At 41.1% G+C, this 12,877-nt stretch overlaps 1 protein-coding gene across 1 annotated transcript in view; it reads left to right on the forward strand.

The window, feature by feature from the left end:
• Positions 1-955: 955 nt before the first annotated feature.
• BOD1L1 (biorientation of chromosomes in cell division 1-like 1) overlaps positions 956-12,877 on the forward strand; it is a 42,771-nt gene continuing 30,849 nt past the window's right edge. The window contains exons 1-7 of the mRNA XM_014549314.1: positions 956-1,076; positions 5,697-5,887; positions 6,602-7,216; positions 8,005-8,154; positions 10,047-10,213; positions 11,254-11,365; positions 12,119-12,257. Of these exons, the coding sequence (XP_014404800.1) occupies positions 5,704-5,887; positions 6,602-7,216; positions 8,005-8,154; positions 10,047-10,213; positions 11,254-11,365; positions 12,119-12,257 (1,367 nt within the window). The 5' untranslated portion in view covers positions 956-1,076; positions 5,697-5,703. The remainder of the gene's footprint in view (positions 1,077-5,696; positions 5,888-6,601; positions 7,217-8,004; positions 8,155-10,046; positions 10,214-11,253; positions 11,366-12,118; positions 12,258-12,877) is intronic.

A 12,877-nucleotide genomic window follows, 5' to 3' on the forward strand; every position in this document is an offset into this window, starting at 1 on the left:
AGCAGTGTGGACATTTGGGGCTGGATGGTTCTTTGTTGTGTGGGGGTTCCCCTGCACTGTAGGATGTTCAGCATCCCTGCCCTCTTCCCACTAGATGTGAGTAGTGGCTCCCCCATTTTTCTCCAGACATTGCCAAATGTTCCCTGGGGAGTAGTCACTCCTCCTGAGAGCCACTGCCTAACATCGAATGTAATGCCTAGTTCCCATGGTTGTCCCTCCATAACTTCTCTCGGATCCATGCCTTTCAGCCCATTTCTGCCACCCCTGTGGCATGCTGTTCTTGGTATATGTTGTGTCTGTTTACTCTTTCACTGTAGGATATTAAATCATCAGAAAGCTCAGCCATCACATATCACTCTGCTCATATGTGCAGGGCTTACCATTCTCTATCCCATAATTACAGACTTCTTCAGGTATCCAAGTCCTTCCAGCCCCTGGCCCCAAACTGTCTCCAACCTCACTTCTCTGCTTTTTTATATTCTCTTTTCCAACCAAATTGGACTTAATAATTTGGGTTGGGGGCCCCAAGTGTTCCCAACCTCATGTTTTCTCACCCACTTGCTCTTTGCTTTATTGTTGGGGGTGCCTGCAAGACAACCTTCGAATTCCCAGACCTTCCAATTCCCAGCTGCATTGTGGAACCTTGAAGGTTCAGCTCAAATGCCACATTCTCAGTGAAGGCTTACTCCCTCTTTTCCTCTCCCTTTCTTTGCGCCAAATCATCACAGTAACATTTATCGGTGTCCTGTCTCTTGTCTACAAATAAGAAGTATGTTCTTTCTTCTTGGTACTCATCATATCTCCAAACATAAGCTGTAAAACTTTGTTGCCATGTTGATACTCTAAGAAATGTCGTCACTGTTAAGATACTCAAATTCTGAGACCATCAATATTGTTATTGTATAACATTGGAGATTTTCAACATTTGTGTCTTTTCTTTTTTCTTTCTAGCCTGCTTATCAGAATCTGAGACAACGTGTTGACAACTTTGTTGCTAACCACTTAGCAACTCATACCTGGAGTCCCCACCTCAATAAGAACCAGCTAAGAAACAATATTAGACAACAAGTGCTCAAGTAAGTCCCAGAATTACAGTTCCAAGGCGGGCTTGAAAATGCCACAGTCTACTTTACCTGAAAGCAGAGATATTCTGCAGAAGTCTGTTTACCTCTGCTAATTTTGTGTAGTTTGGTGCTTTTGTATTGTGATATAGTATGATTTTAAAAGGCTCCAGTCACTTCACATTTCCCCCACAATTTTAATAGTCGGACTTCTCCACAGCCCTTTGAAAATACTGAAGGAAGGGAATGACAATGTGACTTAGAAAAGTCCTAGATAGAATACTAATAGGTGGTAAATGTTGGCATATTCTGTACCGTTTATTTTCACAACCATTTTCTTGGCCCTATAAAGAGAAGGCTTTATTGTTATTTTTCAAATGAAGACATTGAAAATCACTGAAATTAAAATACCTTTCCCTGATTTTTGAAGCCATATCTTCTATCTTCTGATACAGTCTGCCCCCTCCCCCCAGCCCATTTTATCTCTTGCATTTTAGCGTGATTTAAACTGCTTTTTAGTGATGCTATTGCAAAAAAGAACAAAAGTGCATTTAGACCTGTCAGCCATTTTTGGTTGAACATAAGATAAAGAGAATGAGAAGAAATGAAATGTTTAGAGGGACAAAAAAGTCATATTTATTCCCCAGAAAAGCAGATTTGCAATATTATCTTGTTCTTAAATATAAATATTTGCCTTCTATCCCTACTTCAGCCCCCGAAAAATGTGACTAAGTTATCTTCCCACCTTGACAGATATTTACATTCCAGCACATCATTTAGAATGAAATCTTGCTTGAAAACAGTTAAGCAGATCGGTTTTATACCTGCCTCCTCTGAATTCCCTCCTGCCCCGTGGGAACCTGGCAAGCCTACCTAGTGTGCTCCTCTGCTGATAGTTGTCACCCACAGGAAGCCCCGCACGCACAGCTCACACTGACTCCAAGGCCCACTTAGCCACAGGTAACACTAGAACCGGGAGCCTGACTCCTGTCTCCAGGGAAGAAGGGAAGAGAGAACTTCAACAATAACTTTGTTGTCTGCATTTTAAAAGATGTTTGAGGAACCTGTAAAGAGTCCAAATGAGATCAAAAGATGCCATTAGAGGCTGCATAACAGCACCTGTGGGGAAAAGTGAAAGCCTTTCTTGAAAAAGGTGAGACTGAAGGGGGTCTCTGTTGGGTTGACAGGCCTGAAAGTTGACTCATTTCCAGGCATTTAGAGAACAGTAACCAAGAAAGTAAGGGGTTCCTGAGGGGGGCAAGCTTCCCCAGTGTCCCTCACACTGACACAGCGCCTTGCTGAATACTGAGTGCTTTCACTCAACAATCTGCATAGCCGCCTCCCTTCCGCAAACGACTACATTTCTTTAAAAGCACATTCGCTTTCTTTGTCTTCAGATTGAGACCAAATGGAAGGCCAGTTTCCTGGAATTGCATTTACTTCCTAGCATACCAAACCTGTAAAGTAGGGAAGCAGCCGCTTATTCTGTTCTTACGGGAACTAAACTTAGTCTCGCCCATGTAAGACCAGGCACTTACCATTCTTGCTGTAACTGCGAGAGACGATGTTTCCACAGAATTGGTGTTTGGTGAGGGGTGCGGGGCACATCAGGAAGAGGTTCTGTGCTGAGGTTAGTATAGGAGTGCTCTGCTGGTAGGTGACAAGGGGAAGCAGCTGTCTCTTGGATAAGTTAGTACTTTCTAGCTGTTTTATGTATTTGTAATAAACTTCTCTTATTTAAATTCTATTAGTAAAGTTATGTTACTGATAACATTTTAAAGCTTCCTGAAAGAGACTATTTAGTTGTGTCTAGCTAATGGTATAGGATGTACTGGCCACCATTAATACAATTTCAAACAATTTTTCATCCTTATAGTTCCAGAAACACTCAGTTGACTGTTATGTTGAACCATCTACAGTTGCCATTTTTGTAGGACAACAGTCTACTATCAAAAATTTGGGATGGTTCAGTTTAATAGCTAATCTGCAGACTCACTACAGGGAAAACTTATTTTATCTATGTATTCATTTGTACAACAGAATCTAAAAATGCTGGATAGCTCTGAAATATTATCTTAACTGAACAGGATTTAAAAGGAAGACAAGGAAATAGCTTTAATCAGGACAGTGCCAGCTGCTAGCATTTCGCTTTATCCTTGAACCTAGAGTGTGGTTTCCCTATAGTGAGGTAGCTGTCTCTGGCCATGCCTCTAGAGCAGTGGTTCTCAACCTTCTGGCCCTTTAAATACAGTTCCTCATGTTGTGACCCAACCATAAAATTATTTTCGTTGCTACTTCATAACTGTAATGTTGCTACTGTTAGCAATCATAATGTAAATATCTGATATGCAGGATGGTCTTAGGTGACCCCTGTGAAAGGATCGTTCGACCGCCAAAGGGATCTCGACCCACAGGTTGAGAACCGCTGCTCTAGAGTGAGCCCACTGGGAAGGGTGGAGTCATAAGCGCTGGCCTACAGATTTCTTCACGGTCAGAGCTGACCACTGTGAGAGTGGACTAAAGTGGACAGCGGACCAGAAAATAGGCAAACAGACTGAAGCAGTAATTTGTGATGGGTGGTTTTTATTTTTTATTGTATGCCTTTATACTTGTGCCTTAAATCAAAACATCTTTATGATTGCTTGTCCTTGTTTTTTCCCCACCTGCTACATTTTAAAGTCACCTCTAAGATGCATTGCAGGATTTTCAGTTTTTTATCTTAGAACTTGAAAAAGCAGGTTACCTACTTTGTGCAGGGTTGACTCATTTTTCTCCATGGCCCACATAACATAGCTTTATAGTATTACAAGGCTGCAAGGTGCCTCAGGAAATGAAAATCAAATTCATCTTCCACTCCAGACAGGGCTGTACTCAAATCGGCATTTGAGTGGTAAGGAGAGATCCCCTCATTCTGCAGAGAGAGCCTGAGGTCTAGCAGCCGGAAAGGACCAGCACCCGTGCTCTTCTGACACTATCCAGGGAACTCCTCAAGCTCTTTTATTTTGATTAAATATGTTTTTATTGATTTTAGAGAAGAAGGGAGAGGGAGAGAGAGATGGAAACATCAATGATGAGAAAGAATCATTGATCAGCTGCACTCCCCCTACTGAGGATCGAGCCCGCAATCCAGGCATGTGCCCTGACCAGTGACCTCCTGTGCATGGGTCAACGCTCAACCAATGAGCGTCGAGCTCAAGCTCTTTTTTAGGAAGAAACAAGGTTTAAGTATGTTTCTCAAAATAAATTCACATCCTCTTATTTTGCTCACACACCCTTATGATTTTCTGCACATTTGGAACTTAGTTGCCCTGTTTGCTCTTCTGTGTCTTGTCAGTGATATTTCTTTAAGCTCTTTCTTCTCAACTCAAATGTCTTCTCCATTGTGAAGCATTCCCCAGTTATCTCGCTATATCTAATAAATCCGTGTTCCACTCTTTCCCTACAGTAGATGGTGTGTCCTGGTGCCTGTCGCCTTGTATTTTAATTGTTTATGTCTGTCTCCTCACGAGAAAAAGGACCAGGTCTGGCTTGCAGCAGCCCAGTGGCCAGCAGGGTGCCTGTTAGTGTAGAAGACACTCATTCTTATTGAATGAATAAATCACCCAGATTTTTATAGCAAGAAGATAATAAAAAGAAAGAAAAAATCTTAAGTTTTATTTTTGTTCTAAAGGTATTTTTTTGTAAGTTTGATGAAATTACACTTTGTGTATTTTCTTCCATTTTCCTGGAGACTCTAATACTTATAAAAGTCTTACATTTTTCTGCTTAAAAATAAAAGTGCAGAGTCCATTGATTTATTTTATATCCAGAACTGAGCTTTAGTGATTATTTATTCCTCTAGGGGCAGGGTTGGAGTAAATAAGCATCATCGGTAAGCCTGGGCTCTAGATAGTGTGCTGTGTCTAATTTTGTTTTAGTTTTGTTTGGTTTGCTTCAGTGGTTCTAGTGACAGTGGTGAAGAGTTTAGAAATTTTTGCGAGATGGTATATCCAGATGCCATTGCTATCCTGTGGAACTTGTCATTGCCTGTTCTTTCTCTACCTAGATGAACATATTGGGAAAATTTAAGGTTGGAGAGAGACTGTTTTACCTAAAAGTAATTAATGCAATTATTATATATACTTATATATATAATAGAAGCCCGGTGCACGAAATTCATGCACTGGGGGAGGGGGTGGAAGTCCCTGAGCCCGGCCTGCGCCCTTTTGCAGTCCAGGACCTCTCGGGGGATGTCCGGCTGGCAGCTTAGGGGATTGGGCCTAAGCTGGCGGTCAGACATCGCTCTCACAGTCTAGGGCCCCTTGCTCCTTACCGTCCACCTGCTCACTGCTCCTTACCGCTCTGCTCGCTGCTCCTTAGCGCTGCCGCGGAGGTGGGAAAGGCTCCCGCCACCGCCACTAAGCTCGCCAGCCATGAGCCCGGCTTCTGGCTGAGCGGGGCTTCCCCTGTGGGAGCACACTGACCACCAGGGGACAGTTCCTGCGTTGAGCATCTGCCCCCTGGTAGTCAGTGCGCATCACAGCGATCGTTCATTCCGCCATTCTGTCAATTTGCATATTAGGGTTTTATTATATAGGATAATAATGAAATATTATATATATTTTTAACCTTTCTGTAAATTATCCTGTGTTTCAGATCAGGAATGTTGGAGTCTGGCATCGACCGAATTATTTCTCAAGTTGTGGATCCAAAGATCAACCACACATTCAGACCTCAGGTAGAGAAAGCTGTGCATGAGTTTCTGGCCACACTAAATCACAAGGAGGAAGCCGGGGGCAGCGTGACCCCCGAGGAGGAGAAGCCGGACTCTGCTCTCAGCACGCAAGGTGCATCCCTTTTCCTCTTGAACTGAGTGTCAGTTTATGGGTATTTGGATTTTTATTTTTATTTTATGTATTTATTTTTTAGATATATTTTTATTGATTTCAGAGAGGAAGGGAGAGGGAGAGAGATAGAAACATCCATGATGAGAGAGAACAATTGATCAGCTACATCCTACACGACCCCCACTGGGGATCAAGCCCGCAACCCGGGCATGTGCCCTGGACCTGAATCGAACTCCGGACCCTTTTAGTCCACAGGCTGACGCTGTACCCACTCAGCTAAACCGGCGAGGGCTGGATATTTGGGTTTTTAAACCATTTGTCTACTTGGCACAATAGTGAAATTGTGTTACTTCAAATACCACCCAAAGTCCTTAACTGGCATAATGTTTTTTGCCTTATAACAAAATAATAGGCATTTTAGTGATGTATGCGGGGTATATGTATATTTCAACAGGGAATAATTAAAATAATTAGAGAAGATACTGTTATTCTGGAGCTAGGCTGTTCTCAGATTTGCATGGTGCCTTTCTGAGATACTGTAGTAGAGAGGCAGAGTGTGCCTAGTACCAGCACTGGTGCCCGAAAGGCTATGGGCATATGAACGGTCTACACAGCATGTGCATCAGACTAAGGTGACTATGGCATGTAGCGTTGATTCAGCCAGGGGGTTGACTTTCTGTATAAATTTATTCTAAAACTTGTCTTTCCCTCAAGGTGTCCCTGCTCCTGGGCCCAGTGCCAATGTGGCCAATGATGCTATGTCCATTTTGGAAACCATCACTTCTCTTAACCAAGAAGCTACTGCTGCCAGGGCCTCCACAGAAACATCAAACCCTAAGACTAGCGAGCGGGTATCCAAAAGGCTCCCATCCCAGCCAAGCACTGACACCAGTACTGAGAAGGAGAGAATTGCAGAGGACATGGCTGATAAAGACAAGTCTGTGCCAGACTCTACAGGTGAAGGACAGGAAACGGCCCCTAGGTCTGAAGAATGTAGTGATCTTCCTTGTCCAGTTGAAGAAATTAAAAATCACACAAAAGAGAGTAATAGTTCAGTTCTGCTAAATAAAGATGTTCAACAGGAAAGCAGTGACCAAAAAAATAAGTCAACAGACAAAGGTGAAAAGAAACCAGACAGCAATGAAAAAGGAGAAAGAAAGAAAGAAAAGAAGGAAAAGACTGAAAAGAAATTTGATCACTCAAAAAGGAGTAAAGATACACAAAAAGTCAAAGATGAAAAACAAACAAAGGATAAAGAAGCAGAGTGCACAAAAGTTCCTTCAGAAAAGAACAGTAATAAAGCTAAAGCCATGGAAGGGACAAAAGAAGGTACAAACTTACAAAAATATACAACAGTGTAAAGAGCAGTGTCCACCAGGAGATACCAAATTTGCCTTCAAATTTTAATAAATTTGATTTTGATTTTTTTTTTAAGAGAGAGAGGAAGGGAGAGAGAGAGAAAGGGAGAATCATTGATCAGCTGCCTCCTGTACACCCCCTACTGGGGATTGAGCTCGCAACCCAGGCATGTGCTCTGACCGGGAATCAAACCAGCGACCTCTCAGTCAGGGGACAATGCTCAACCATTAAGCCACACTGGCCAGGACAATAAATTTGATTCTTATATTTCAAAGCCTGGGAACATATCCCCTTTGCTAAAAAATGGACGATAACATTTGTGTATTTATTTTCTATACTAGTGTTCGAATTGACAAAGTAAATGAGCAGAGAGGCTCTAAACCTTATAATTTAACTCATAATTTATTACCATACATTATTCAAGCAACTTAATTTATAGTTGTATATCCTGATCTTTAAAATATCACATAGTAAATGTATTAATTACTTAAAGTTTGCTTTTGTTTCTATCACATCATAAATTAATACTTTCATTATTTTTTCTGGATAATAGTTTGCCTTTGTATTTTCTGGAAACAGCTCTATCTTGTTTGATATTGGTTATGAGAGATTTTTATTTCTAAAGTTGAAGTTCTTTGAAATGTATCTAAAGAAGGAAATCTTAAGTGTAATTTGGGAATTGGGTGCCGAGTATGTTCCTGTAACGCAGTGATTTACCTCCTGTGGGTTTTTTGTTTTGTTTCTTTGTCTTCTTGAAGATTGCTCTGCGGTAGATTCTGACGTGGATGGACTGACGGACATTACCGTTAGCTCTGTCCATACCAGTGACCTCTCATCTTTTGAAGAAGACACTGAAGAGGAGGTTGTAATGTCTGATAGCATGGAAGAAGGAGAGATTACGTCAGATGGTAAAGCATTTTACTTAATAATGCCTCTGTGAAGCTTCCGCCAAGCGTTTTGTGTGTATTCACATGGCTATATCGTGAAAGACAGTGTGGTAGAATGGCCAGAGCATGGGGCTTTGTAGTTGGAAGATTGGTTTCTGAGTCCCAGCTCCGAGGTTTTCTGTCTGAGCAAGCTTGGTAAGTTCCTAAACCTCAACAAGTCTTGGTTCCCCACTTCTTATCTCCATTCCCTGGGATGATTATACAAGTTAGATGAGATCATGTGTATGAAGATGTGTGTGTACCAGGTGTATGTGTACGACATTTGGGGAGTACTGTCCACAAGATTCCCATCACTTCTGATACCAGTTGCAAGTTTGGGGTTTCCAAGATCACCCTTAGGTTTGGTAATTTGCTGAAAGGACTCGGTACTCCGTGAAATCTATGAAACTGTTGGTTACAGGTTATTATAGTAAGGAACACCGATTAACATCAGCCAAGGGAAGAGGACATAGGCCAGAGTCCAGGAAAGTTCCAAACACGGCGCTTTCACTTCCTGTGGAGTCGTGGACAGCATTACCTTCCCAACACTGATGTCTGACAGCGCACACGGGTTATTGCCAATCAGGGAAGCCCACCCGAGTCTTGATGTCCAACGTTTTTGTGGGGCTCCATCAAAGAATCAGTTACCTCCCAGGTGTCTGGTCTAAGTCTGCCGCCCCTCTGGACGTCCAGCTGATGCTCCATGATCCAAAGCCCCCACCCTAAGTCATACTCTTAGATGATTTGGCTTGACACCAGACCCCTAGGCGACCAAAACACTCCTTTCGGGCCTGGTGTTCCAGAGGCTTAGAGATGACCTCCCAGAAGCCAGGGGCAAAGCCTGGACCTCCCATTACTATACAGTTGGTTTTTCAGTAACCCTTATTAAGTACTTACTGTATTCCTGGCCCAGGGCTAAGTTATTACTCTGTTCTGTGTAATAACGTCTGTAGTCCTCACAACCACCCTTGGAAGGAGGTCCAGGTGAAGAAGTGGAGTCACCGAGGGAGATGTCTCGTCCAGGGTCACGTAGCTCATGAGCACCAGTGCCTGTCTCAGACCTGCATCTGCTTCTAACCAACTCCATGTGCTGCTCTTTACCACACGATTTAATTCTCTCTATGATTTCTTTAAAAATCAAAAACATTGAATATTATTTGCAACCGCCTGTAGATAGCATGTAAATTTGATTCTGGCTTTGGGATGGAATATCTAGAGGAAAAAGGAGACGCTTTCAGTGCTGCAGATCTATTTTTTAATTCTAGATGCTTTGTTGGGTCTTTTCAAGTTTTTTCCTGGACAGAGCTAGATTTTATATATATGGGATCCAGAAGGAAAAAAAGAGAGCTATTTTGAGAGTTCCCAGTGGTAGGAAAGGAAAACCTTGTTCCCAGGTTTCCTTCTTGCTGTGTCCCTGGGAAGCTGATCTGCCTCCTGAAGTGGAGGGGTGTTAGTGTCTGCTTGGTGGGGGGCCAGTTACTGATTGTTGCGTCCTCTAAGGGAGACACAGGCAGGCAAGGCTCAGCTTCGAGTGCCTCTGTCCAGTTGGACAGTGGTGAAGCATTCGTGTCAAGGCTACTGACAAATAAGGATTCACTGTTTTTTAAGAAAACATGAATAACTATAAGCTTTACTTTTCTTTACCGCCCTCCTTTATCTTTCTTATGATCGTTAAGAAATAAATGAAGATATGGATTCCAGCCTTTATAAATGTCTAAACTTCTGAAATATCTCATACTGATATTTCCTCTGTTGGATCTGCAAATACACTTGAACTACATGGATACTGCTTTTGCTGCTTGATGTTGATCAAGAATAATGTTGGTTTTATTACTAATTCACAGGGCCATTCCTTTCTGTTGACTTTCTTCCAGATGAAGAGAAGAACAAACAGAATAAAACAAAACCTCAAACCTGTGATCCCAGTGAAGGAAAAGCTAAAAGTGTACGGCAGGCTTATGTTCACAAGCCATACCTTTACTCGAAGTATTACAGTGATTCCGATGACGAGCTCACGGTAGAACAGCGGCGACAGTCGATTGTGAGTCTTGTTTGATCTATTGTTATTTTCACATTAAATCAGGTTGACAAATGACTTGTCTGGGTGCAGAGTAGTGAGCATACGAATCAGCAGCATACAGGTTCTGCCTTCAGGCACCTTGCTATTTCTCTGGTCAGAATGGACACGAACACGTAACAGGTGTTCGTGTCATTGTGATTAAGAGTGAAAACCTGGTAGCAACCCGGAGGTTTCACGGTGTGGAAATGTTTGACTCAAGTGTGAATCGAGCTTGTGGTGTAGTCATGAGCGTAATATTAAGAGGGAAGTACAGTCCACGTGTTTTCTGGGTGTGAAAATACTTCTAATTATAAGATGTGTCATTGACAGCAGCTTTTTAGGAAAAAAACTACTACTTTATCATACATGTTCATCAGTTTTAAGATGACTTGAAATTTCAGAAACATTAAACTATGAGGATGTGCATCTTACAATGAGGAAATATATTATGTAGAAAAATGATTTGAAGGATGTACACTAAATGCTACTAGTGGCTTAACTCTTGAAAAGTTTGTTTGATCAGGAGTTAACAAACTTTGAGACAGTGAATTCTGACCGGAAAGGGGCGGTAGGAGTAACACAGTGACTGGATTCTCTCTGGCTTTAAAATTCAATGGCAGAAAGCTCCACCTCCAAAACCTGCATCCTCAGAGTATAACCAACAAGTCATATTTGCTGTAGGACTAGCCTGTCACTGGACTCTGCATTTTAATGAATAATCCAAAAATTACAGAGACCTGCTGTGTCCCCCTGATGCTCAGAGATATTTTCACCGCTATCCTTTCCATTGAGGCAACCAGTTTATTAAACCACCATTGCTCAAAATGATACCTTTCCCATTCTTTAAACTAATGGTATTCACATCTGTCTCTGTTATTCTGGTAGCTTCCAAATTGTGTAGTGCATGTGCACTTTTGCAGAGCCCATTCATTTGTAAGAACATTTGAAGGAAAAACATTGTTTTTTCAGTGTTTTGCTTTTGCCTGATAATCAGAATAATTGTGAGTATGTTGTGGTTTCAGGCTAAAGAAAAAGAAGAGAGGCTTTTAAGAAGGCAGATTAATAGAGAAAAACTTGAAGAGAAACGAAAACAGAAAGCAGAAAAGACAAAGTCTTCAAAAGCTAAGAGTCAAGGTATAGGAGATGTTAACTTTAATATTTTAAACTATCTTACATACTCTTTTAGTTCCTAGAAATTTATAGTAGTTATGAGATATGATTATAAAACAAAGTTATCTACATTATATCTCAGTAAAGCTGTTATAGTTTCAGTTGTGGAAGAGTTCCTTATTTTTTAAACTGATGTGTTTAGTCAAGTTTTTAAAGTTATATTGCTGTTTCTAAATTAAACATTCTATCAGGTACCAGCTTATATCACTCACATGTTAGCAATTTATTTCCCAATGGCTGTGGAATGAATTATCACTGGAAAATAGTTTGTTAACAAGTGAGTAATCAAGCTGTGCTGGTGATATTAGCGGAATTAATCTATGCTTCATGTCAACACAAATGTCAAACATTTGTCTGCAGTATTTTATTCAACAAAATTGAACTTCCTCTTGTCACTGACTCTGTATTTGTATATTACACATATAGGAGGTTGGGCAAAGGTGGGTTTACAGCTATGAGTACCTGAAACACAGTTTATTCTTATATTACTGTTCATTGTTGTATTATTGTTGTTGTTATTAATACTCTTGCCCATCCCTATGTAAGCACTTGAAATAAAAGACGTCATCTCCATCTAAAATATTATTTGTATTCCAGCACAACTTGATTTTAAAGCCATTTTGCATTTTCACACTGATTATAAAATTTTAATGAAAAATAATTATTACACTGTTTAGAACTGTTGTGAAATCCCTTATAAATTCCTTTCTTTCCTAGGCAAAAGTAGTGTGGATTTAGAAGAATCATCAGCAAAGAGTTTGGAACCTAAAGCCCCCAGAATTAAAGAAGTCCTTAAAGAACGGAAAGTTTTAGAGAAAAAAGTAGCCTTAAGCATAAAAAGAAAAAAAGATTCAAGGTACATATTTTACCTGGCCACGGTCCCATTGTAACATTCTCTCAGCATGCTTTCAGAAGCAAGGCATTGAAAGTGACAGTGAAGAGCCAGACTTGAGTGTGTATGTTGTTGCATGCTTGTTAAAGACCTGGGAGTTTTGTTTTTAGTATCCTAATTCAGTGTGCTAATATCTATAATATTTCCAAGTGTTCATCTTAATAATCTCTGGGGGTGGAGGGGGCCCAGATCTTTTTGATAATCTGATAGAAGCTTTGGACTTTCTCCCCGGAAAAATACATGTGAATAAACAAACAGTTGTCCCTAGAGTTTCAGAGGGCTTATGGACGCTCTTGATGGACTCAGGAAGTGTCTCCCTTTTGAACATTCAGGAACCACTTACACTGATGGCCTTCACTTTCCCGTCTTTCCAGCGACCCGCTTCACCAGTATTCCATGCTTCTCCCCATAAACCAGAGGTCTGACCCAAATTCTTTTGTAATACTGCATTATCATAGTTAATTCTGTAAGAATTAGAAAGCTGAAGAGGCAGAGTGGCTCCAGCGTCATGTGAGCCATGGGCTACAATTTGCTGTGCCATTACGATGCAATCATGTGAATTTTTTACGACTTCAAGACACCTA

Source organism: Myotis brandtii, unplaced genomic scaffold (genome assembly GCF_000412655.1).
Source record: "Myotis brandtii unplaced genomic scaffold, ASM41265v1 scaffold547, whole genome shotgun sequence".
Classification (NCBI taxonomy): Eukaryota; Metazoa; Chordata; class Mammalia; order Chiroptera; family Vespertilionidae; genus Myotis; species Myotis brandtii.